The sequence below is a fragment of the Sus scrofa genome, chromosome 11 (genome assembly GCF_054392235.1).
Source record: "Sus scrofa isolate SSC_HxYL_T2T_F1_AM1 chromosome 11, Sscrofa_HxYL_maternal_Yorkshire_Landrace_v2.0, whole genome shotgun sequence".
NCBI lineage: Eukaryota > Metazoa > Chordata > Mammalia > Artiodactyla > Suidae > Sus > Sus scrofa.
In genome coordinates this window covers 16541870-16565057 of record NC_139393.1, presented here as the reverse complement: position 1 = coordinate 16565057, position 23188 = coordinate 16541870, and the positions used below count along the sequence as shown (strand labels likewise).

The window sequence follows — 23188 nt, the reverse complement described above, 5'->3', positions numbered from 1 at the left end:
TTCTTCTACTTCGGAATAGCTTGAATTCTTTACAATAGACATACATTGGTAATTAAAAAGAAAATACTGAAAAAACAAATTTAGCCTATAAACACCTGTCCCCAAATAGTCTTAAACGAAACATTCCTTTTTTCTTTTTCAGGGCCACACCTGAGGCATATGGAAGTTCTCAGGCTAGGGATTGAATTGGATCCACAGCTGCCAGCCACAGCCACGCCAGATCCAAGCCGAATCTATGACCTGGACCACAGCTCACGCCGGATCCTTACCCACTGAGCGAGGACAGGGATGGAACCCACATCCTCATGGATACGAGTCGGGTTCATTCCCACTGAGCCACAATGGGAACTCCTAAACATTCTTATATTAAGTCAGGAGTTTTATATTTCAAAATGAACGGATGGCACACTTCCCACTGGAAACACAGCTAGCCCCTGATGTGGTCCCTGGGGAGAAGTTCCAGGAGGCCTGTCCCTTTTAACTTAGGATTCCTCAGGACCACATCTCAGTCACTCAAGATGCTAAAGAGCAGCATGAGCTCCAGGGTGGTCCAGCTGCTGCTTCACATAGCAAAGGTGGATCCAGCTGAACAATAAGCAAATTAGAGACACGCTGAATCACTTGTAGCCAAGGGCGTGCTGCTCCAGGGGAAGTTCAGTCATCCATGGAAGTGACAGTGAAACCAGGTCCTTTCTCATTCCCTGTGTTACAGGATGCCACCCAGCTGGTCACAGTCAGAAAAAAGCAGCAAGTGACTGAGTGGTGGGGAAAGTGGCAATGCTGAGGGGCCGTGCTGGCCTAAAGCGAGCAGAGCAGGGCTGGCCACACACAGGCACGCAGGGCAGGTTTGCCTCCCCGCTTCTGATACGCACCTGGACAAAGGTACACAAGATAAAGAAGATGAGATTCAGGATGGACAGTCCTGGGATGATGTTGTGGTCCAGGACCATAGCCTCGTGGGGCCCGTGGCTGGGTATCAGCATATAGATCATTAAACCCATGACGGGGATGCCAAACACGAGGCTGCACAGGAAAGACTTCTTCCACCTGTAAAGCAACGCAGCATCACACATATATCAGGTAATGCCTGTCACCTGGCTTCTGGGCCAGTCTCCTCCTGAGGACAGTTTGAGACTTGTCTCTGTCACATGTCTGGGACAGACCGCCAAGGGCTGAAAGGAAAGGAAAGCTCTCTCCCTACGTTGGCTATCTGAGGGGACATCAAAAGTCTAAACTTCGCTGCAGGGATGCTCCAGAGACATTTAGATAGTCCCTGCCTGCCTGGGGCTGCCATGGTACCTCCAGGCTACAGCTGAGACAACAGAGGTCTGGATGCTGAGAATTCAGCCTCAGAGAAGTTAACCACCCTCAGTCTATGGCTGCCAACTGCACCTTTTCCAGAATGCAATCTCAAACAGACTCCCAACAAGAAATCAGATAAAAGCAACATTTCATTAGTATAAACTTACTCAAACACTCAACTTTTTTTTTTTTTTTTTTTTTTGGTCTTTTTAGGGTCATGCCTGTGGCATATGGAGGTCCCCAGGCTAGGGGTCAAATCAGAGCTGTAGCTGCTGGCCTACGCCACAGCCACGCCAGATTCAAGCTGCATCTGTGACCTACACCACAACTCATGGCAACGCCGGATCCTTAACCCACTGAGTGAGGCCAGGGCTTGAACTTTGCATCCTCATGGATGCTAGTCAGATTCGTTTCTGTTGAGCCATGACGGGAACTCCTACACACTCAACTTTTAAACTATTATTTTAAAATAGAGTCAGTGTGGACAGTGCAGCTGTCTTGATGAAGTTTGAATTCGGGGTCACATGTGACAGCCATGGTCTCATGTCAGCTTCAGCATCCTTGAAATCCCAAGGAAGTGGCTATGGAAGCTCAATGGGAGCAGATGCCTCATCCCTAATCTGAAAACCATGGGCCTGCGCCATCAGAGCCTTACACTCCCAGGCTGATGCCCAAGGCCCCGAGAATTCACCCCACTCGCTTTCCAGATGCTTCTCCAGTCAGTCCCCTCCCATGCTCCAGGCATGTGAAGCAGAGCAAACTACATAGGAATCTCTGAAGGACCCCTGCCTCCAAGCCCCTGGAAGACCTCGCTTCCACCCCACCCCTCCCTCAGCCTGACAAACTTCCACTCATTCTTTGAGGCTCAGATCACAGGTCCCCTGCGTGTCAGCTCCCCAGACTTCCTCGATCCCACCTGAAGCATTGCTCATCCTCTTTCCTGCCTGACAATGGGCCCCTCTAAGGTAGGGAGGACATCTTATTCATCCCTAGCACCCGGCACAGTGCCCTGCATATGACAGCGATCTTAGGTTTGTTGAATGAATAAGTGAACATCTGCAACAATGAAGGAGCTCAGGTTTCCTGCTTCCTGGGCCGTTTTCTTTCTACTGGAACCCATTCCAGTAAAGTCTTAAAATATTGTGAAAGAAAGAATCCACACTCCCTCCCTCCCAACATAAGTGCTGTCAATCTGTTAAGCAGCCACAGGTAGCTATTTAAGTTAAAATCAGTTAAAATTGAGTGACATTAAAAATTCAGTTCCTCGGTCACGCCGGCTGCATTTCATACTGGGCAGTGTGGATACAGAGCATTTCTGTCCCAGGAGAAGGCTCCGCGGGACAGCACTGTTTTAAAGGATTAACATTACAAAGTGCTGAGGGAGCTGGGGCAGCAGATCAAGGCAGAGGCAGGTCCTCGGAGAGGGAGCCTGAGACAGACGAGGGCATGCTGTTCTGTTCTACCTACTGCTTTATTTCCACCTTGTGATCCAAGTGATGAGCCTTGGGGTTCCTCTGGGCCAGGGAGGCGTGAAAGCCGATTTCCTTGTCATTAAAAAGAGGAGACAAGACAGAGAGCACTTGGTTAGAGCAGGCACTGGCAGAAAGCATTTCACGTCTTTGGAAAGGAGAACGATGATCGAAAATTGCCGCAGAAGCCTGTACTGTTGTTCTGCTCACGACTTCTGTACCCGGACTTCCCCCACAGACCCCGTCAGAGGCCTCCTCCCGCGGGCAGAGGCAGTGGGCGCTGGAAGCCCTGAGCTGATTGATGCTGAGTTATCAACTCGTGGTTTGCGAGTTAAGGAATCCCCAGTGTCTAGTGGTCAGGGGCGTTTGTGCTCAGCAGGAGGAAATGGAAGACCCCCGTCCAAAGCCACAGCATCAATAAAGCCCTGGATCCGGCCGCGGGTCCCTGGGCTCCAGCCCAGGCCTCTCCCACCCGGCTGACCTTGGCTCCATCAGGATCTGCGGGTTTTAAGGGATCATCTCGAGCACATCTTTTGCCACCTCGGCCCTCCACCCCTCTGTCTCATTTGATCTGATCACTAAATCTCTCGTTCCCCTTATGAAATTACACCAGAAAGGCGGTCAGGAAATATCCTATCAGTCAGCACAGATAAAGAGGGGCCCCAGGACGCTGATGCTGGGATTTTACACAAAAATTAGAAGGCATGATGAGAGAAAGACCGTGGAAGACCACGTGAAGACGAGTCCTTGCAGCGAATACTGGCCTAATTACATCAGGAAAAGATGCCCCAGAGCTTCAGGAATGGGGGCCAGACACTGGCAATATTCCTTAAATAAGGACAAAGCGGGGGCTGCTGCGGGCTGGATGGAGGCCTTCAAGGGCCCCCTACAAAAGAAGGGTGCTGGAGCAGTGCTCCGAGCACCCGTGGGACTCTCCCTATCATCACGTCCTATCGCTACTGTTCCCTAAGCCCCATGGGGTGGTACAAACTCAAGGCCCGCGGAGCTTGGAACTGTGCGATCGGGGCCGGAGTGTCAGTTTCCAAGCTTTAGCTGGGTACCAGGCATCAAAGTTCCTTCACTTCTCTGGGGGAATCTTTTATCATCTGATAAACATCTCATCCGAGGCTGAGGCACTGTTTCAACATCAGTAGCAGTTATATGCAGGCCAAAGAGCTCTGCTAGGCTATACAACAGACAACATATGCTCTAACACACACACACACACACACTCACACACACACTCACACGAAAATTAAAGACCATGCGAAGCCTGCTACGAAATGTTTCATTTCACAAGCAGTTCTCTAAGTAGTAGTTCCTGCTCAATTTCCCCATTAGTTGGTTCGAGTTAATCCTGTTCAGTGTTGACCTCACCCAGTCAGACCACCTGTTCCGGTGTGATTATGACACAAACCTGAGAGAGGACACGGAACGTGTGTGGACAAGAGAGGGAGGAACAAGGTGGAGGAGCAAGAGATCACCCTGATTTTTCCAAGGAGAAATGGCTACGCTCTCCCACGATAAAGCAGGCCCCGGGCTGTGGTCAAATGCGGTGTGATTCTTCCCAACACCAACATTCCTTTGGTCCGTACATACGTGGCACAGACGTAAATAATATTTAAAAATGACAATTCGGCCATTTAACAACACGTGCTAGGAATCTTAGCGAATATCTGAAATTAATAATAATGCCTTTTTTGTCCTCCTTTTTCTTACCCAGTCACTGATTTTCCTGCTCAGATTATCTGATATTTAACCTCACGGTTCATTTTAAAATGAGTCACCTTATTTCCATGGAACAACCTAAAGGATTTCAGATTCTTCTATCACAGTTATAAACACTGATTTTACAAAAAGTGGGTACGCTATTTTCTGATGAATGACTGACCTCGATAATTCTGACAATATCCCGCGGACCGATCAGTTCAGGATCAAACTTCACGTGGGCTTTGCTGGTGGCGAGGGCCACGGAGGCGTAGGTGACGCCGTTCGTCCGAGTGAGTCTGGACTCTATGTTGTGAACACAGGAAGTGCAGGTCATCCCCGTGACCTGCAGCAGAGGACGACAACGCTCGCGCTCACCCAGGAGCCAGAGGGGCCCGTCAAAGGGACACGGGGAGGAGTTCCCGTGGTGGCACAGGGGTTAACGAATCCGACTAGGAACCATGAGGTTGCGGGTTCGATCCCTGGCCTTGCCCAGTGGGTTGGGGATCTGGCGTTGCCTTGAGCTGTGGTGTAGGTCACAGACGCGGATCCCGCGTGGCTGTGGCTGTGGTGTAGGCCGGCGGTACAGCTCCAACTCCACCCCTAGCCTGGGAACCTCCATATGCCGCAGGAGCAGCCCAAGAAAATGGCAAAAAGACAAAAAAAACAGACACAGGGAGCTGGATTAATAGGCAGCCGTGAGTCTGTCCTCCTTCCCCAGACGCAGGACCCCTAACCTCCGGGGACAAGACTGCCACCCTGGACTTCCCCCCGGGGGTATGAACAGTGAGTGGTTCTTCCCCATTGTGGGGACAGAAGTCCAGTCACTGAGCAGAGGGCAAGGACCTAGGCTGGACTCCCAGCCACTCTGCGTTATCTCAGTTACACACGTCACCGCCCCGTGCTTCTACACTGAAGTGAGAGAGGGGTTCCCAGGGAGCCATGTGTCAGGCAAGCCAGGCAACTCGCTCTTCTGAGCATCAGTGGTCAGCACTTCCTGGAATGCTAATGACAGAATGAAAAGCCTGAACACGTGGTGACGATATAACTACTCATACGGCTTAGTTTTTAAGAACAATGTAATTTTAAAAATTGTTCAGGAGTTCCCATTGTGGCTCAGTGGGTTAAGAACCTGACTAATACCCATGAGGATGCAAGTCTGATCCTTGGCCTCAATCAGTGGGTTAAGGACCTAGCGTTGCTGCGAGGTGCAGTGTAGGCTGGCAGCTGTGGCTCTGATTCGCCCCCTAGGCTGGGAACGTCCATATGCCACAAGTGTGGCCCTTAAAAAAAGAAAGAATAAAAAAGCGAGAGAAAAATTGTTCAAAAAAATGTTTTCACTTTCCCCACTAACAGTCAGTCTAGCTTTGCCACACCGTGGTCTGAGCAGAGACGTGCACATCTGGACCTAGAGGTACATAGCGGGGCCCTGCTCATGTCCAGAGGCCAATTCAGGCTGTACCCCCAGTGAGCACACGGGGCCCCTCCGCACACACCAAGGCCCGTCCAGAGCAAAGGATTTGCTGTGCAAAGAACACCACTTATCAGAGGCCTGAAGTGCCACTTGTGTCCTCAGACCGTTTTCTTCAAACATTTACTTACCACTGACAGCAGTGACTGAACAGCAGTGACTGAACAGCAAGGAAGTAAGTCCCTTTCACCTCTGTAAACAGCATGACTCAATACCTTATGAGTTCCTTTAAATCTTTTTTTTTTTTTTTTTTTTTTTTGGTCTGTTTAGGGCCACCTCCACAGCATATGGAAGTTTCCAGGCCAGGGGTTGAATCGGAGCTACAGCTGCCGGCCTGCACCACAGCCACAGCCACGCCGATCCTTAACCCACTGAGTGAGGCCAGGGATGGAACCTGCACCCTCATGGATACTAGTTGGGATCGTTACCACTGAACCATGACAGGAACTCCCCCTTTAAGCCTTTATTTGAGGAAAAGAGCTTTGCACAGAGGCACTTACCAACACAGCACACTGGAAATACTAGATTTATCTGCTGTTTTCAATGATTTGTTGACCTGCACGGCCAGCAACAGTGGGCAGACAGTAAACAATGCCCCCACCTCGTCCCTACCTGTCCCAACCTCACCGGGGACAGCGACCATCCCTGGTGTCCAGCCCAGACCGAGCGCTTAGGGACACTCTGGTCACTTAGGACTGTCTAGATACCCCTGTGCCTATGATCAGGCCCACTCCATCAGGTGGCACTCGTGGCACTGGCCAGCTTGCTGACTCACACCCTGCAGCCGGGACACCTCTGGCTTCCAGCTTCCCTCTCAGCCATACGGGGCATGTTCCCTCGATCCACCAAGTTCAGGACAAGCGCCATCTCTAATGCCTCCTCCGCCACCATCTTCAACCTCCTGATACCCTGATGTGCCCAGCAGGATGCACTCTGGTGACTTTCTGACATAATGGACATTCCTTCACAGAATGAACAGGCAGCTCCTTGCCGCTGGTTTCCAAGGAAAACCCATCAAGGAGAAGGATGCGTGCAGGATGGGGCACTGTCCTGGTCTCAGCCCGGCTGCTGTCAGGATGCCGGAGGCCTGCAGCCCTCGGCCCCGCCTGGCCCTGCTTACCACCAGCTCCAGGTCGCCGTCTGAGCCCTTGTAGTCCTCCAGCACCGTGGCCTCGAAGCCCAGCTCCCGGATGAGCTGCGCTATCTCCAGGGGCTGGATGACGTCCGGGTTGTACTTCACCTCTGCCTTTCCCGCCATCAAGGCCACCAGCACGGAGAGAATGCCTGAAACCAGGGGGGCACAGCTCTGACACTCCAGGCCCAGCCTTGGCAGGACATGGTCCATGTAAGCTACCAAAGAGAAACCTCTGCCCCAGAAACTTCCAGATAGTGGTTCTCACACTCGGCTGCACCTTAGGATCACCTGGGGGACTTTTAGCCATCACTGTGCCCGGCCTTAACCCAGACAGATGATTAAATCGGAATCTCTCAGGGTGGGTGCGTTTTCTCTTTAAAGCTCCCCAGGTGATTCTAACGTACACCCAACTGAGAGCCACTGTTCTAGAACAATACTTCTCACACGTTAATGGGTGCAATGGGCATATGAATCACCTGCAATCTTGTGGCACATGGGCTCTGGTGTAGTGGGCCTGGGTGGGGTCTGAAGCTCCAGGTCTGCCCAGCTCCCTGGCACAGCCTGTGCTGCTGCCCTGGGGAGGGGGCTGTTTTGAGTCAGGCGATAGAAGACATCGGATGGGGGTGGGGGCACAGGCCTCAAAGCAAGGGCAGAGTTACATTAGGGAGGTACTTTTCTCTCCACTTTTTTTTTTTTTTTTTTTGCTTTTAGGGCCGCACCTGCGGGATTTGGAGATTCCCAGGCTAGGGGCTGAATCAGAGCTACAGCCTCCAGCCTACACCACAGCCACAGCAACACCAGATCCAAGCCGAGTCTGTGACCTACACCACAGCTCACCGGCAACCCCGCATCCTTAATCCACTGAGCGAGGCCAGGGATCGAACCCGCAACCTCATGGTTCCTAGTATTCATTTCCGCTGAACCACAACAGAAACTCCCCCTTCTCTTCACTTTTACATACAGAAGAAAACAAAATCTTCAAACACTGCTTTCTTGCCTTTTTCAGTTTTTAATCACTTTTACGAATGAAAAAGAAATCCTATGTACTCTCTTACAACCACAACTGTTTAGCTGGGGTGGCGGAAGGAGAAGGCTCCTTCACATAAATGAAACGGATGATGTGTTTTAGAAAGGACGCCATAAGGGATAAAATGAAGGATTCAAGTCAGGAAGATAAACGAGAGCCCTGCGAGACACAGCGGACCTTTCTGAGCAGCCAGCCCGGGGACCACCCAGGAACTCCTGGAACAACTGGGTTTGAGGACAACCTCCGCGAGCTCTGGGAAGCTAGAAGCTCGGTGAGCCAAAGGCTGGAGATGCATCATCCTAATTCAGGGTCGATTCTGAGGCACGAAGAGTCTATGCAAAAAGATACACGGAGCCACAGGAGGAGAGGAGGTGACCCTGGAGGCCGGCAGAATCATGGTTAAGATGCTTCCCACACGGAAAAACTGGGACAGGAGTTTCGTTGCACTTTCAGCTTTAAGACGCCAGACTGGCGATGTTGTTTAGAGGATACAACTTTGCTGTGGATAAAATTTCCACAACAGTCCACGGTTTACAGGGACAGCGGGACAGAATATTCAAAACTGGAACCTTGCCACGAAATGCAGGCTATTTCATTCATTTGAGAGTAAGAGCGTGATGGCTTTGGAAGGGAAAACCAGACGACTACTGGGACAGGCTGGCTGGGGAGGCCACTCAGGGAATGGATCTTGACCTTTAACCTGGAACCCCCACGCTAACTTCCTGAGAGGTCACTTTATCTCAAACTAAATGCTTTAAGAGGAGAATGCCAAGTGCCCCAGAACATTCGACAAACATCTATACTGTCATGTAATGAACTTGCCACTGGCTTATCAGGGCTCCTGAAAAATGCGGGCAGGGGAGGCGCCCAAGGACGAGGACACGGCCCCACTTCGCTGACTGCGGCGTCCCACCGTCTACCCCCTACCATCTACAGTAGCCTTCCCCGCTCAGTGTGGTGTAGACCTCTCACCAGCTTCTTTCTGCAGGTTTCTCTCTATGTTGGACACACAGGAGGCGCAGGTCATGCCTGTGATCTGCAGGAAGCACTTCTGCGGGGCCACCGCAGCAGAGGCCTGCGGGATCTCGGACGCGCGGCCGGGGTGGTGGTTTGTGGGGAGCCCCCCAGGGTGGGGAGCCCCTTCCTGCACAGGCGTGGGGGTACCAACCGCAGTGGACCCCGTGGCATTCCCAGCACTGTGGTTCCCAACGTGGTTGCTGGAACAGTTTTCTAGGAGAAAACATCAGAAATCATCCCAATTAGAAGAACACGTAAATTTTTTTGGAACAGGAGGGTCAAGCCTGACGAGGTTCAAGGGAAAAGTCTTGGAGGGGATGGGGGGGTGGCCGGTGTTTCCATCTCTGTCTCTCCCTCCCCACAACCGGACAGAGACACACAATTATAGACATTGGAAGATATGCTGGTACTTGAAGAATGGAAGCTTCCAGTGAGATGAATGCTCTCACGAGATGATGACAGCAGCAGTGAGAACACGCCAGGCACTCTGCTAAGCACTTTTAATCCTTACACTGGATGTGGCACGTGGCAGATACTACTACATCCCCATTTTGCAGATAAAGAAATGAGTTATAAGAAATTAACTGCTTGGGGAGTTCCCGTCCTGGCTCAGTGGTTAACGAACCCGACTAGCATCCATGAGGATGTAGGTTTGATCCCTGACCTCGCTGAGTGGGTTAAGGATCCAGTGTTGCCCTGAGCTGTGGTGTAGGTCGAAGACAAGGCTTGGATCCCGAGTTGCTGTGGCTGTGGCGTAGGTCAGTGGCTCCAGCTCTGACTGGACCCCTAGCCTGGGAACCTCCAGATGCTGTGGGTGCAGCCTTAAAAAGACCAAAAAAAGAAAAAAAAGAAAGAAAGAAATTAACTGCTTTGCCCCCAAGCCCTCAGGGTATGAAGTAGTGAAGGCAGCTTCTAGACCAGGTCTGTCCTCTAACCACCATCACATCCTGGTTCACAGAGGTCCACTCCTTCCCCATGAGAACCAAAAGGCCTCAAAGCTCCTTTATTGAGTTGTTGGCCCTTTCTTCACTGTTTGCCTAAGTCTTACACACATTCTGGACAGGAACCTTTAGTCGACTGGGCCCCGCAAACATCAGCTCCAATCTGGGGTTTGTTTTTTCACCTCCATCTAATGTTATCTCTTTTGATAAAAGAAGTTAATGAAGCCCAACTTATAACCAACGGAACCAACTGCAATGGTTACTGCATTTTGTGCTCTACTAAGAAATGTGTCTATCTCAACACTCAAAATATTCATGACGTTTTCTGCTAGCAGCTTTGTTATTTTAAATAAACTTCCACATTCAGGTCACTGATATACCCCAAATTCACATCGGTATAGGTCTGAGGTGATGGTCAAGGGTAATTTCTTTCCATGTGGATTTCCAGTTGGTCCAGCTCGGTACTGAGAGGACCGCTGTTTCACCGCTGAGTTCCAGGGACCAGAGGGGACCATCATTCTGCCTGCCACACACGCCCAGACTGATCTAACTAAACATCAATCGGATCAAGACAAAGAATGTTTTCATCCCTGCGGTGAGAACAAGCCAGGTAAGAGAAACCGCCAGGAGTCAGAGAGGTGGAGGGTGAGGGAGGGGGCTTCTGGACCACCATAAGGATGCTTCCACATACAATACAAGAGGGGAAGGTTCTGGAGTGTCAGCAGAGTGACGGGATCCCTGTGAATGCGGAGGGGAGAACAGACTGAAAGGCAGGAAGCCGGGGGACCAGGTCGGACCAGTGTGAACAGAAACTCACACGGTTGTGGTGACACAACCTTCAAGAGTTTGTGGGAAAGAGTGGCATCACTTGAGGATGAACTCTCATTATTTGAAAGTCCACAGCTGCAAAAGACAGAGGCTGGCAAGAGGCCTGCACGGACAAGAGCCCACCGCTGCACGTTTCTCTTCCGAATAAATCTCACAGACGGGACGGTGTGTTCATTTGCTTGAAGGTGCTGAAACCACGTCCACTCATTCTGAGCATGCGCTTGGCGGCTCCTCTGCGCACAGACCTTGCCCTCAGCCCGCAGGCTTTGCTCTCCTGCACCTTGTCCTTCCTCGCCAGGACTCCACCTCCTGGATCCCAGACTCTGTGACATCCCACCCTCCACCCACCCCCACCCCACCCCACCTTCGGCACCTGTGCGGCCCCTCCCTCTTTTTCCAGTCCGTCATCACTTTCTGGATTCACTTGCCTTTCTACCGAAATATTGTGGTCGACAATTTCAATAATATTCACATTTCCTCCAACACTGAGGTATAACTCAATTACATTCTGGGCTTCTGAAAGCTGCTAAAGCAAGTTTAAATAAATTCACAAAATCCCAAACAAGCCTGTGCTTCTGGGTCCTTTACCAACCTAGGCTAACACCACGGATGGGCACAGAAATTAAGTTGGCTTTCTGAAAATCCACTAAATTAAAAACTATCTCTAACTGCTTGGTACTGAGTAGAAGCACAATAAATATTTATGACAGAATGAAATAATGTTGATACAGTGTGAATAGCAATTACGCTTTCAGATACTTATCACAAGGAAACAATTGAGCATGCGCACAGTTTGAAGCCTGTCCTCAAGGACAATTTTACTCACAATCACAACCCTATCAGTGTTATTTACAATCACATTCACACAACATAGATGGAAAAATAACCAGGAAACTAAGTCCTGGTACAGCCACATGCCGGAACTCCAGGCAGCCACTGAATTTGGAGCTGCAGATGGATGGATGGACCTGCAAATTGTGTTTATGATAAGCTACGGGGTGAAAAAGATGACAACACTGCATATGACACAAACCTATATATTTCTAAATAAAAATAACATATGCTTTGGGAAAAGGACATACATGAAATGAAGAGCACTGTGTGGACTTGGGGAAGGGGGGCCCCACACAGAGGGGCCGGCACATACAACCCCTGCGGTTGGGAACAAGCCAGCTAAGAGAAACCGCCAGGGGTCAGAGAGGTGGAGGGTGAGGGAGGGGGCTTCTGGACCACCATAAGGACGCTTCCACGTACAATACAAGAGGGGAAGATTCTGGAGTGTCAGCAGAGGGATCCCTGGGAATGCGGAGCAGAGAACAGGCTGAAAGGCAGGAAGCCGGGGGACCAGGTCGGAGCCTCCTACAGGATCCAGGAGATAGAGGACCACGGCCTTCACCAGGTGCTGGCCTGTCTCCCCTGCCTGGCGTGCCCTCCGGCCCCTTCCTGCCCGCTGAAATCCCACCCGTGCCCAACTCCAAGGCCACCTTTACATCACGCCTGGGCGAGCCCCTCAGCCACGTGCTAGATTTTCCCCTTATCTTCTGAATCCCAAGAGCATCTGAACTACACCTACCTTGTTGCCTTGATTCTAACCTGCCTTGGACCAGGGGCCTCTGTGATCTGCTTCCTGAGTGTGAACTGCTCTAGGTGGGTGTGGACGGCCTCTGAGCACTTCACGGTGGCCAGCCCGGGGCCTGGGCCCAGCAGACCCCCATCCCCACGCAGGGAGGAGGGAACGGTGCCTTGAAAGTGACATACCCATTCACAAAGGTGAGAGGAGCAAGTTATATGTGACGGGGGACTCTTCCTCTCTATTCATATAACCATCCATCCATCCATGCCTTCATTCATTCAAAAAATACTTAACCATGCAAACGGGTGAACAAATGCAGAGCTCCCTTCTGGATAGAACCGGTCTACACGCATTTCAGCCGTCAAGGTAGTGACTGATATTCAATGCCTGTCTCTCGCCCATGTGCTCTCAGACCCTGCTCCTCCCTCCCCCTGCTCCACTCCCAGGGCCTGACCCCTGCAAATCACTTTCCCAGGCTCCCTTGTCAGCTGGTATCTGATTAAATCCAGCACATGGAGGAACAAGCAGGAAGGACAGGACAGAAAGCGGGAGAACCCACGTGTTCACCACCGTCCATCCACTGGGACCCCAGCTCCGGCCGTAGTCTTGACCTTAGCAGTTCCACCGAGGTCAGGTCCCACCAAGCAACCTCAGCCCCCAGTTCTCCTCAACACCTGTCTCCCCTCAGACCCTCCCACCTATGGGTGGCGGCTTCAGTTACTGATAATCTCCTGCTTTCCTTCCCAGTCCTAGCTCGGTTTTGCAGCTGGAAGTATCTCTGCAAAGAGTTCCCCCCCCTGGGGTAAATCCTTCTGCTGGGCTAACCTGACCCTATTAGCTCTTCTCTCTTTCATGTCCTCCACAAACATCTATTGTGTGCCGGGAGCTACTGAGTCAAAGGAGGAACAGATCACAAAGGTTGAAGACTGCCCTCAAGGAGCTCTGGGCAATCCAGAAGGACCAAGCACTTATAAATAATGCCTTTTAAGCATTTAAGGCTATAGTCACCCGTATACTTAATGGGTTATCCCAAATTAAGGCTGCTGGGTAAAAAGACGAGATGTCCAGATAAAAGTGAATTTCAGATACACAACAAATGGGAGTTTTTTCAGGAGTTCTCACTGTGGCGCAATGGGATTGGCTGTGTTTTGGGAGCTCTGGGACGCAGGTTCAATCCCCAGCCTGGCAGAGTGGGTTAAGGATCCAGTGCTACCACAACTATGGTTTAGGTGGTACCTGCGGCTAGGATCTGCTCCTTGGCCCGGGAACTCCATGTGCTCAGAGGTGGCCAAAAAAAGAAAAATAAACAAAAGAAAAAAAAAAAAAAAACCCAAAGCAAATAACTTTTTAGTATGTCTCAAACATTGCATGGGACATACTTAGACTAAAACATTCTTCATTGTTTATCTGAAATCCAAACCTGACTAGGTATCCTGTATTTTTATTTGCTAAATCTGGTGCCCTAAATACCTCTTGAGCTAAACATAATTCTCCTTATTCTGGCCAATAAAAATCCATTTTCTTTCTAGTTTACTCAGTCAAGTTCAATCTTTCTGGATTAAGTAGTTCAACGCAAATTTCTTTTTACTGCTAATCACCTGATTCCACTGTTTCAGCCTTTAAACCTCACACAAATATAGCAGATGACAGCTCCATACTGCACGCCTCACCTTTTCAGTACGGGATTTACTGTTCTGTCACTTTCCTTATTGATTCTTATTTTAAAGCAAAACAAAACAAACTCCTTCCCGAAACTTAGTACAAAAACAAAGCACAGAATGGGGCCCAGTCACTCCATATGGCCGAGCTTCTCCCCTTCAGGGGTGGGTGCAGGCACCTGAGCGCCCCCCGCCCCTGTCGGGACCAAGGAAGGGCTCTGCTGGGAGCCACGTGGGACAGGGCTGGGGGGTGGCTGGGACACTGCAAAGCCGGGAGGCAGCTGGGTTTCTGCATCTCCCAGGGCTCAGTCCCACTCTCCCCCCAGGAGCCCTTCCAAGGCGCCCTCCCGGGCTTACACCTGCCGCCCGGCAGAGTTTCCTCCTTATCCTCCCTCCTCCTCGTTGTCGCGTAAGCTCTTAGGAGGCACTGTGCCCCACTGCTCAGCAGCCTGCTGCTCACGCAGGCCTGGCGTGTGGCAGAAACGCCAAAGGTGCTCAGACCGTGTGCAGGGCTTCTGAGAGAGGGAACTGGCAAGCCAAGGGCCAGCTAGCCCGTCAGTGAGGGGGGCGCAGGACAGCCACCCCCTAGAAACGTCTAGTGACCTGATGTCAAGGCTCATGGGCACCTCGCTTTGCAAACGCTGCCGCCGTCTTCTCACAGCCACGGGAGGGGCGGGGGCAGTGGAAATCATCACACCCCTTCCTTAATTCCCACCTTCAACAGAACGGGCTCCAGGTGGCGAGATCATGTTTTGTTTAGCAGAGAAATTGCAGAGAAAATGATAATGTTCCCTCTGGAGAAAGCAGGGCTAGAGTTCCCCTGTGGCACAGAAGGTTAAGGACTCACTGCTGTGATGTTGTCATTGCTGTGGCTCAGGTTCCGGAACTTCTGTATGCCTTGGGTGCAGCCAAAAGTTAAAAAATTTAAAAAATAAAATAAACACGCGGGAATTCTAGCTCCTTTGTCCCGACAAGCTCAGCCCACGAGGGAAAGTTGAGGAATTCTGTCCCCACGGTGGACAGGAGAGAGAGGAGGTGCCCCCAGGTGGCCCTCGCGCATCAACCACGTACCAGCCAGGACGGAGGCCTCGAATCCCATGTCCTCCACCGCAGCTCGGAGCTCTTCTGCCTGCGTCACCAACGGGTCATAGAGAACTGTTCCAGTCCCCTCGGCCAAAGAGACTGAGATGTGGTAGACGCCCTCCTTTTGGGAGACCAGGCCCTCGATGGACTGCACGCAGGACGCACAGGTCATGCCTCTGATGGCCAGCTCCGCGGTACAGCACACGCCGGGGGCCGGGGGGCTCCAGGGAGGCCCGGGGGAGCGGTGTGGGCGAGACCTGGCATCTGTTCCTGTCCCTTCCGCTGCGCCGTCGGGAAGAGAGACTCTGAAATTCCCGGGAGGAAGAGCTTCGATGGCCGCCTGCAGGGCCCCCGGGGAGACGCAGGAAGGGTCATACTGGACCCGGGCCGTCCTCTTCTCCAAGGACACTCGAATACTCTGCACCCCTGGGAGCTGGCCTATATTTTCTTCGATGTTCAGGACACAAGACTTACAGTGCATCCCGTCCACTCTCAGGTGCAGGGTGACCCCCTGGCGCCCCGAGCTCTCAGCGCTACTGCCATTCTGGTCAGCGGGAGCCGGGGGCGCCTTTGGGTGGGTGCTCTGGAGCCGCCCGACGTCAATAGGTCCCAGGCTCACAGGGGCCACCTTGTTCTTGATGACGGCATCAAACCCCATGTCGTTCACGTGCTCCCTGAGGTCTTGGGGTTGAATGAGGTAAGGCTGGTAAGTGATGACCGCCTCCTGGTTGCCCAGCGAGACGCGGACCCGCACGACGCCCTGCAGTTTCCTGAGCCTGCCTTCTATGGAGCTGACGCAGGACTGGCAGGTCATGCCCTCCACCCGGAGCTTGACCACGGCCTCCGGGGCGGGCGAGACCCGGGACGGCCAGGAGGCAGCCTTTCCCTCCTCCACGCTGGCCTCGAAGCCCATGTCCTCTATCTGACGGCACACCTGAGGCAGGCTCAGGACGGAGGGCACGTACCTCACGGCCGCGCTGCCCTGCTCCAGGGAGACCGTGACGCTTAGGATGCCCTTCAAGCTGGAGACCCTGCCCTCGATGGACTTCACACACGACTGGCAGGTCATGCCCCCGACGCGGATGGTGCCGCTGGCCGTCTGGGAGGGGCACACGCCGTCCAGGCCTTCCTCGTAGCCAGAGTTGTCAAAGGCAAAACTCTGCTTCATCTTGGGCTCCCGGGCATGGGTGGGCCAGGAAAGCTTCGACAGGATCTAAAAGGAAAAGAAAGAACATTTTTTATCCTTACAACTAAAGCTTTTCTAAAATCTCCCGGCTTGTCTGGCACTGAGAAAACGGAAAACAGCATCACTGGTGTCACAACATCCCAAGAGAACAAGACCATCAAGCTGCGAAGACACCACCCATCAGGTGGAAGGGTTCAGGGGCTCCTCCTACCTCCGACTTTGTGTGACTCTGAACCCAGAAGGCACTGCCCACCACAGTGAAAGGCTTTTCTTTCCTAGGAGGTGTGATGGTTTCTATAGGGAAGGGGAGCGTGACAGGCCTACAAAGGAGGCCAGAGGACATAGCGGCCGCAACGGAAGGGCACAGGTCCCAAGAGACCTCCCCACTCTGGCCGACACCCGAAACCTCCCTTCAGGACTTGGTCCTTTAAATTTTGGGGGCAGCTCACAGTCTTTTGATTGGGACAGGGGTCTGCCTGGAAAACTCTTCTCTGCCTCACACAGCATCATCTGGGGTGGCCTGAATGGGGCTGGAGGTTCCACTTCCAAGAAGATGGTTCATTCATCACAGGGCTGGCAAGCTGGAACTGGCTGCCATTGGCAGGGACCTGGGTTCTCTTCCACGTCACTTCACCACATGGCTAGGCTGGGTACCTCACGGTTGGGGGTTTCTGGGTTCTGAGAGGGAGTGTCACAATAGTGAGCATTCCCACAGAACAAGTCCCAGGGTGCAAGCACTCACCAAGCCTCTGCTTGCATCACACTTGCTAATCCACCATTGGCCGAAGCCAGTCACATGGCCAAGTTCAGCCAACATGGGAGAAAACTGGAGATCCCATTGTAGGTCAATGAGCTAAGCACTCGACGATCATCCATGAGGACACAGGTTCGATTCCTGGCCTCACTCAGTGGGTCGAGGATTTGGCATTGCCGTGAGCTGTGGTGTATGTAGGTCATAGACACGTCTCAGATCCTGCGTTGCTGTGGCTCAGATCCGGCAGCTGCAGCTCTGATTCGACCTCTAGCCTGGGAACTTTCATATGCCTCAGGTGCAGCCCTAAAAAGAATATATATAAATATATAAGAATTACGCAAAGGCTTACACACGAGGAGGTGTAATTCATTGGCAGAGTCACCAAATAAGTCCATCAGGGCATGCTGGCATGACTTGTGAGAGAAAAAGAATATTATAAACATAGATGTTTATGTATGGATGGCGTGATCTCTGGAAGAATACGTAAGAAACCGGTATAGAGTTTGCAGACTGGGCAGCTGAAGGGGCCAGCCGGCTGGGGTGGAGGAGTGGGAAGGAAGTGTTACTTTTCACAGTACAACATACCATACAATGTACCTGCGTTACCAAATTCTAAAAAGTAATTAACTTAAAAGTCAAAATAACGTGAGCGCAAAGGAGATCCACAGCAGTGACTTGATTGTAACTGACATGAACAAATACTTCTTTAACTGCAAGAGATGACGGAAAAACTAAGAAGACATACTAAGGATATTCACTTTAATACAGTATCTTGGTAAAGCAGAAATTACCTCCTTATAATAAGACATAACTCTTCATCACTTGGTCTGCTGGAAAAATAAATCCCTAACAATTCACTATCCAACTTATTTTTCTTGGTCCGACGTGTAGCTACAACGCACCAAACCCAAGCCACAATGCTGGCTCTTAATCCCTGGGTTATGGATTCTATGTTCCTGCCAAAAGAGTGTGCACAAGTGCTGGATGCTATTTGTTGATAGCAAACAATACTCAGAGGCTGTCCTCCTTTTAGACAGGCAGGCTTCTAAGGACAAGCAGTTATAGGAGACAAAGCTTTGCAAATTACAGAATTTTATGAAACACCAGCACACCTGCTGGTTTAGGAGCAACCTCCTAACAGCTGTTGGGTGTTTGGATCGTTTTAAGCATATGTACATAGTGTGTGAGCTTTTCATTCCGTTCTTTTGGGGGGGAAACTCTCCTACTGAGTTCAAACAAACACGTTTAGGTTCAAGGGCTCATCAGAAGCACTTGAGGGGTGGGCCAAGGGTGCAGAGCGTGGTCCAACAGGATGGAATTCCCGGTGTTGTCTAAGTCCCACGAAATGGCACACTCCTCGAGGACAAACATCTGGGGCTTCTTCTGCAGGCCCAACACCAGGTTGCTAGCTTTTGTTACTGTTATTTTTTTTGGTCTCAGTGTGCAGTGGCTTGATGTGGGATCTCAGTTCCCAGACCAGGGATTGAACCTGGAGTTGCAGTGGTGAAAGTGCCAAGTCCTAACCATGAGACCACCAGGGAACTCTTAGGTGCTGGCTTTTGAATTTGTAATTAACTATTAGTATGGTTGGCACCAGGAAGAGAAGGGCCTGGAAACAGGGTCATTCAACAAAGAGGAATCCAAAAATGAATTTCAATTCTCTGCTACCTCTCTAGGCGCCCAGGTCACATGGAATTTGCTGAGAGTGCCAGGGCTTTTGAAAGAAAAGACAGGCAAAGGAATATAAATTATTGATACACTACGATGGAGACAAGAAAGGAAAATAAGCTCTTTAGATAGGCCGGTTTGGAATGAAGAAACTGGAAACGGGGTGGCAAGTTTTATTCAACGTTGTCAAAGCCAGACTGAAATTGCAAAGCCCAGAAATGACATGCGTCAGAAGAAATGGCTGTGATCACAAATCAAAGAGCAACATCTGCATGTGCACAACAGAAGGACCACGAGCCACTTTTGAGAGCCTGGATCCCCGTCAGCCTTAAATAGGATACCACTCACCCACTTATCCTGAGCCTTCTTTCACGTTGAAGGATATGGAACACCCTCAACTTATGAGGCAAAAACATTAAACATGCTGGCACCCTTCCTGGTATACACCCTCCACCCCATACACCCGAACTTTCCTGGAATTCGAAACACAAAAAGGACCTGATTTTTTCACATGTATACGGACCCAAAAATAGTAAATATTTAATGATTGCTGGTGTTACTACATGAGGATGGCATTTTATATCCCTAATGCTCAAGATAATTCTGTAAGTGGATATTCTTATCACCATTTTACTGCTGAAAGAGACTCAAAGGTTTATCCAAGGTCGTTTAAGTGACCTGGCTGGGATTTAAATCCAGCTCGAAGTCCAGCAGGCTTTCATTTTTTTAAAAAAGAAATTTGAAGACTACTCTTTTTTGGCTGTGCCCACAGCATGTGGAAGTTTCCAGGCAAGGGTTCGAACCCAAGCTGAAGTTTCAACCTGGGCCACAGCTGCAGCCACACTGGACCCTTAACTCACTGTGCCACATGGGAACTTGCTTGCTTGCTGGGTTTTTTTGTTTTGTTTTGTTTTGGTATTGAGCCATGTTAATTACAGGAAGAGAGACTATAGCGCAGAAAAGCAAAATGAAAAACAACAACAACAGAAAAACAGCCCACCCTACTGTAGGGGAGAATTTTCCACCCTAAAACACAGCTCTTTGGCATACGGTTTTAAGCTAGTTATTTTCTGGTAAACAGCAGACACTGAAAGGGCTCTGCAAACCAAGTAAGAGCTGCCTTTCTGTAAGGAACACTTAGATTTGTAGGGTATCTCCTCTCTGTCCGTGGAAGAGGAGGATAACCAACCAACTTTCTAGAAACTCTACTTATCGAGGGAGAAGGAACGGAGTTTCCATTGTGGCTCAGCAGGTTAAGAACCTGACTAGTATCCAAGAGGATGCGGGTTCAATCCCTGGCCTCGCTCAGTGGGTTAAGGATCTGGTGTTGCCATGATCTGTAGTACAGGTCACAGGTATGGCTCAGATCCGTGTGGCTGCGGCTGTGGCTGTGGTGTAGGCTGGCAGCCACAGCTCTGATTCAACCCCTAGGCTGGGAACTTCTATATGCCGCAGGTGTAGACCTGAAAAGAAAAAAAAAAAAAAAAATCAATGGAGAAGAAAAGACTTAAATGTGTGTACTTTTTTTTTTGGCTTTTTAGGGCCACACCTGCAGCATATGGAAGTTCCCAGGCTAGGGGTCGAATCGGAGCTGTAGCCACAAGCCTATGCCAGAGTCATAGCAATGCCAGATCCGAGCCGAGTCTGTGACCTACACCACAGTTCACAGCAGCACCGGATCCTTAACCCACTGAGCGAGGCCAGGGATCGAACCTGTGTCCTCATGGATGCTGGTAAGATTCATTTCCGCTGAGCCACAAGGGAACTCCTATATTTTCCAATTTTTAAAACTTAAATGAAAAAAAACCAAAAAAGTACTACTTTTATACCAGAAAACAAATGTGGTTTTTGTTTTTTTTTTCAGTTTCTCTAAGGCAGGGAAGATGTTTGGTTAAACCATACTAATATAAGTAACAGTAATGTATATTATCACTGTGATAAAGAGGACAGCAATGATGAACAGAGGACTTTTGCGGGGGGTGGCTATGTCCACAGCATGTGGAGGTTCCTGGGCCAGGGATCAAACTTGTGCCTCAGCAGTAACCCAAGCTACTGCAGTGACAACGCCAGACTCCTAACCTGCCACACCACAAGGGAACTCCAGGATAACCTATTTCTACAGGGCTTTACCATCTAAAGAACACTTTCACATCTACTTGAGTATATCTGCCCTTCCTATTTGCTGTGAATCTCTTGAAGGGATGTGTCAGTATGACAGTCTTGGGTATGAGCTTCCGGTTCGTCTGAGCAAATGCAAACCTCAGTTTTCTTAGATATAAAAGGAGGTAACAATAAGGCCCACTGGAGGGAGGCCTGAAAGCTAAGAGGACTCAAAAGACTAATGTCGGTGTTCCCTTCATGGCTCTGCGGTAATGAACCCGACTAGTATCCATGAGGATGTAGGTTCGATTCCTGACCCTGCTCAGTGGGTTAAGGATCCGGCGCTGCCGTGAGCTGTGATGTAGGTTGCAGATGTGGCTTGGCTCGGAGCTGGTGATGCTATGGCTGTGGCGTGGGCCTGCAGCTATAGCTCCAATACAACCTCTAGCCTGGGAATTTCCACATGCCGTGGGTGCGGCCCTAAGACAAAAAAAAAAAAAAAGCTAACGTCATAAACGTTTGAAAATGAACTACTATGAAGATAAACACAGCCTCATTTGATCTTTAAAAGCAGCCCAGGAAGTAGGAAGGGAACTTACGATTTTCCACCGTTTTACTGATAAGAACTAATCGTTAAGACTCATGTACACATTCCACCGACTGAAGTCCACCCCCTTCACACTGTCCTCTAACATTGTTTCAAGGTCCAGAAAGAGCTTCCAATGAGAATCATTTACATTTTATCTACTGAAACCACAAACGAATACTGAGGGAAGAGTTCAGTCCCTGAAGAGGGTGGACAGTGTGCCTGGGCTGTGTGCTAAACCTGACCTCTGACCCCTGGCCCCAGGGCCACCCCCAGCTCTGGTGCTGACTCTGCTTTCTGGTAAATTCCATACAAGTGACCATTTTACTGCAGGTTTCTTAATCACAGTGAGGAAAAATATTGACCCTTACTGAGAAACTGGATGCACTATATCCATTATTTAAGCAGGAGAAAAAAGGGAATAAAATGAACAAAACTCAATACATAGAGACAACATAGGTTGTGTTCTACGTACAATAAAATCAAATTCAGAAATTCACAAACTCTAAGACCTCTCCAAGAAGCACTTCCCAATGGCACCTCAGAAACCCCATCACAATCTCACGCCACACAGCTTCACTACCCACCATTCCAGAGAATTTCACGGCTTTTAACTTACGTCTATTTTAACAATTATTCCCTGGGCCTATATATTACTGGCATCCTTTTCTGCTTCAGAATCTTCTGATAACACTATATTTCAAGCCTCTCCTAAACAAACACATTTTAAATAGCAGGCCTGTCACTATTAAGCAACTCTCATTATCTTGGAATCTTTTTTTAACATTTGAATTTAGCAGACTAAGTGAGAATCCTAAAGTCATAATTCCCTATGTCATTTCCCAGAATGATGATAAGCTGGTGATATAAAAGGCCTAAAATATTATGACTGGTCAAAAGAAATGCAACATCAGCAATGTTAATTCAGAAATTTATATTATGTGACGAAAGTCAAAGAACTTGGGATTGTGCTTATTATTATTATTATTATTGGTAAATTGCTTATGGTCATCATATTTGATGAAATAATGCAGTTAGTATTTTATCACACAAGCATATAATATAATGGCTAAAGAATGTAGTAGTTTCTGCTTGGAATTAGAGGTATGACCCACTATACAGAAAACAAACAGTACTCTGAAAGACTTAGGTATAAACCTAATGTTTATGATTTAAGCTACTCTATAAAGGCATGAAAGGAATTTGCTACTTAAATTAATCCTCAGAAAAAGCAATGAAAGTGGTTGATAAACCTTTTCAAAAGTAATACTCATAATAGACGATCAACTGACACGTGATCAGGGAGCCAAGAACACTTAACAGAGAAAAGACAGTCTCTTCAACAGATGGTGGTAGAAACCATTCCCCACATGTAAAAGAATAAAACTGGACCACTATCTTATACCACGCACAAAAATTTACTCTAACGAATTGAAGACTTCAATGTAAGACCAGAAACCATAAAACTCCTAGACTAAAGGATAGGGACAAAAGTTCCTTGACATGGGTCTTGGCAATGATTTTTTTGGATATGAAATGGAAAGCACAAACAAAATAAAAGCTAAACTGTAGAACTACATAAAACTAAAAAAGCTTCTGCACAGCAAAAGAAGCAATCCACAAAATTAAAAGACATCTATGGAATGGAAGAAAGTACTTGCAATCCATCTCTGATAAGGGGTT

At 49.5% G+C, this 23188-nt stretch overlaps 2 protein-coding genes across 18 annotated transcripts in view; both read right to left on the bottom strand.

Moving 5' to 3' along the window:
- The window catches only part of CKAP2 (cytoskeleton associated protein 2), a 327617-nt gene that overhangs the window by 156898 nt on the left and 147531 nt on the right, over positions 1-23188 (bottom strand). The window lies entirely within an intron of this gene.
- The window catches only part of ATP7B (ATPase copper transporting beta), a 65246-nt gene that overhangs the window by 19844 nt on the left and 22214 nt on the right, over positions 1-23188 (bottom strand). For 7 of the 17 annotated variants that reach the window (XR_014819345.1, XM_084981579.1, XM_084981580.1 and 4 more), the window contains 6 exons: positions 15200-16424; positions 9084-9341; positions 7070-7233; positions 4663-4824; positions 2770-2846; positions 873-1047 (listed from right to left, as the gene is read on the bottom strand). Coding sequence is in view for 16 of the 17 variants with exons in the window: in XM_084981579.1 (XP_084837705.1) it covers positions 873-1047; positions 2770-2846; positions 4663-4824; positions 7070-7233; positions 9084-9341; positions 15200-16424 (2061 nt within the window). In the remaining variant the exon portion in view is untranslated. Of the gene's footprint in view, positions 1-872; positions 1048-2765; positions 2852-4662; positions 4825-7069; positions 7234-9083; positions 9342-15199; positions 16425-23188 lie in introns of those variants that run through there. The other 10 variants (XM_084981590.1, XM_084981591.1, XM_084981594.1 and 7 more) reach the window with 4 other exon arrangements.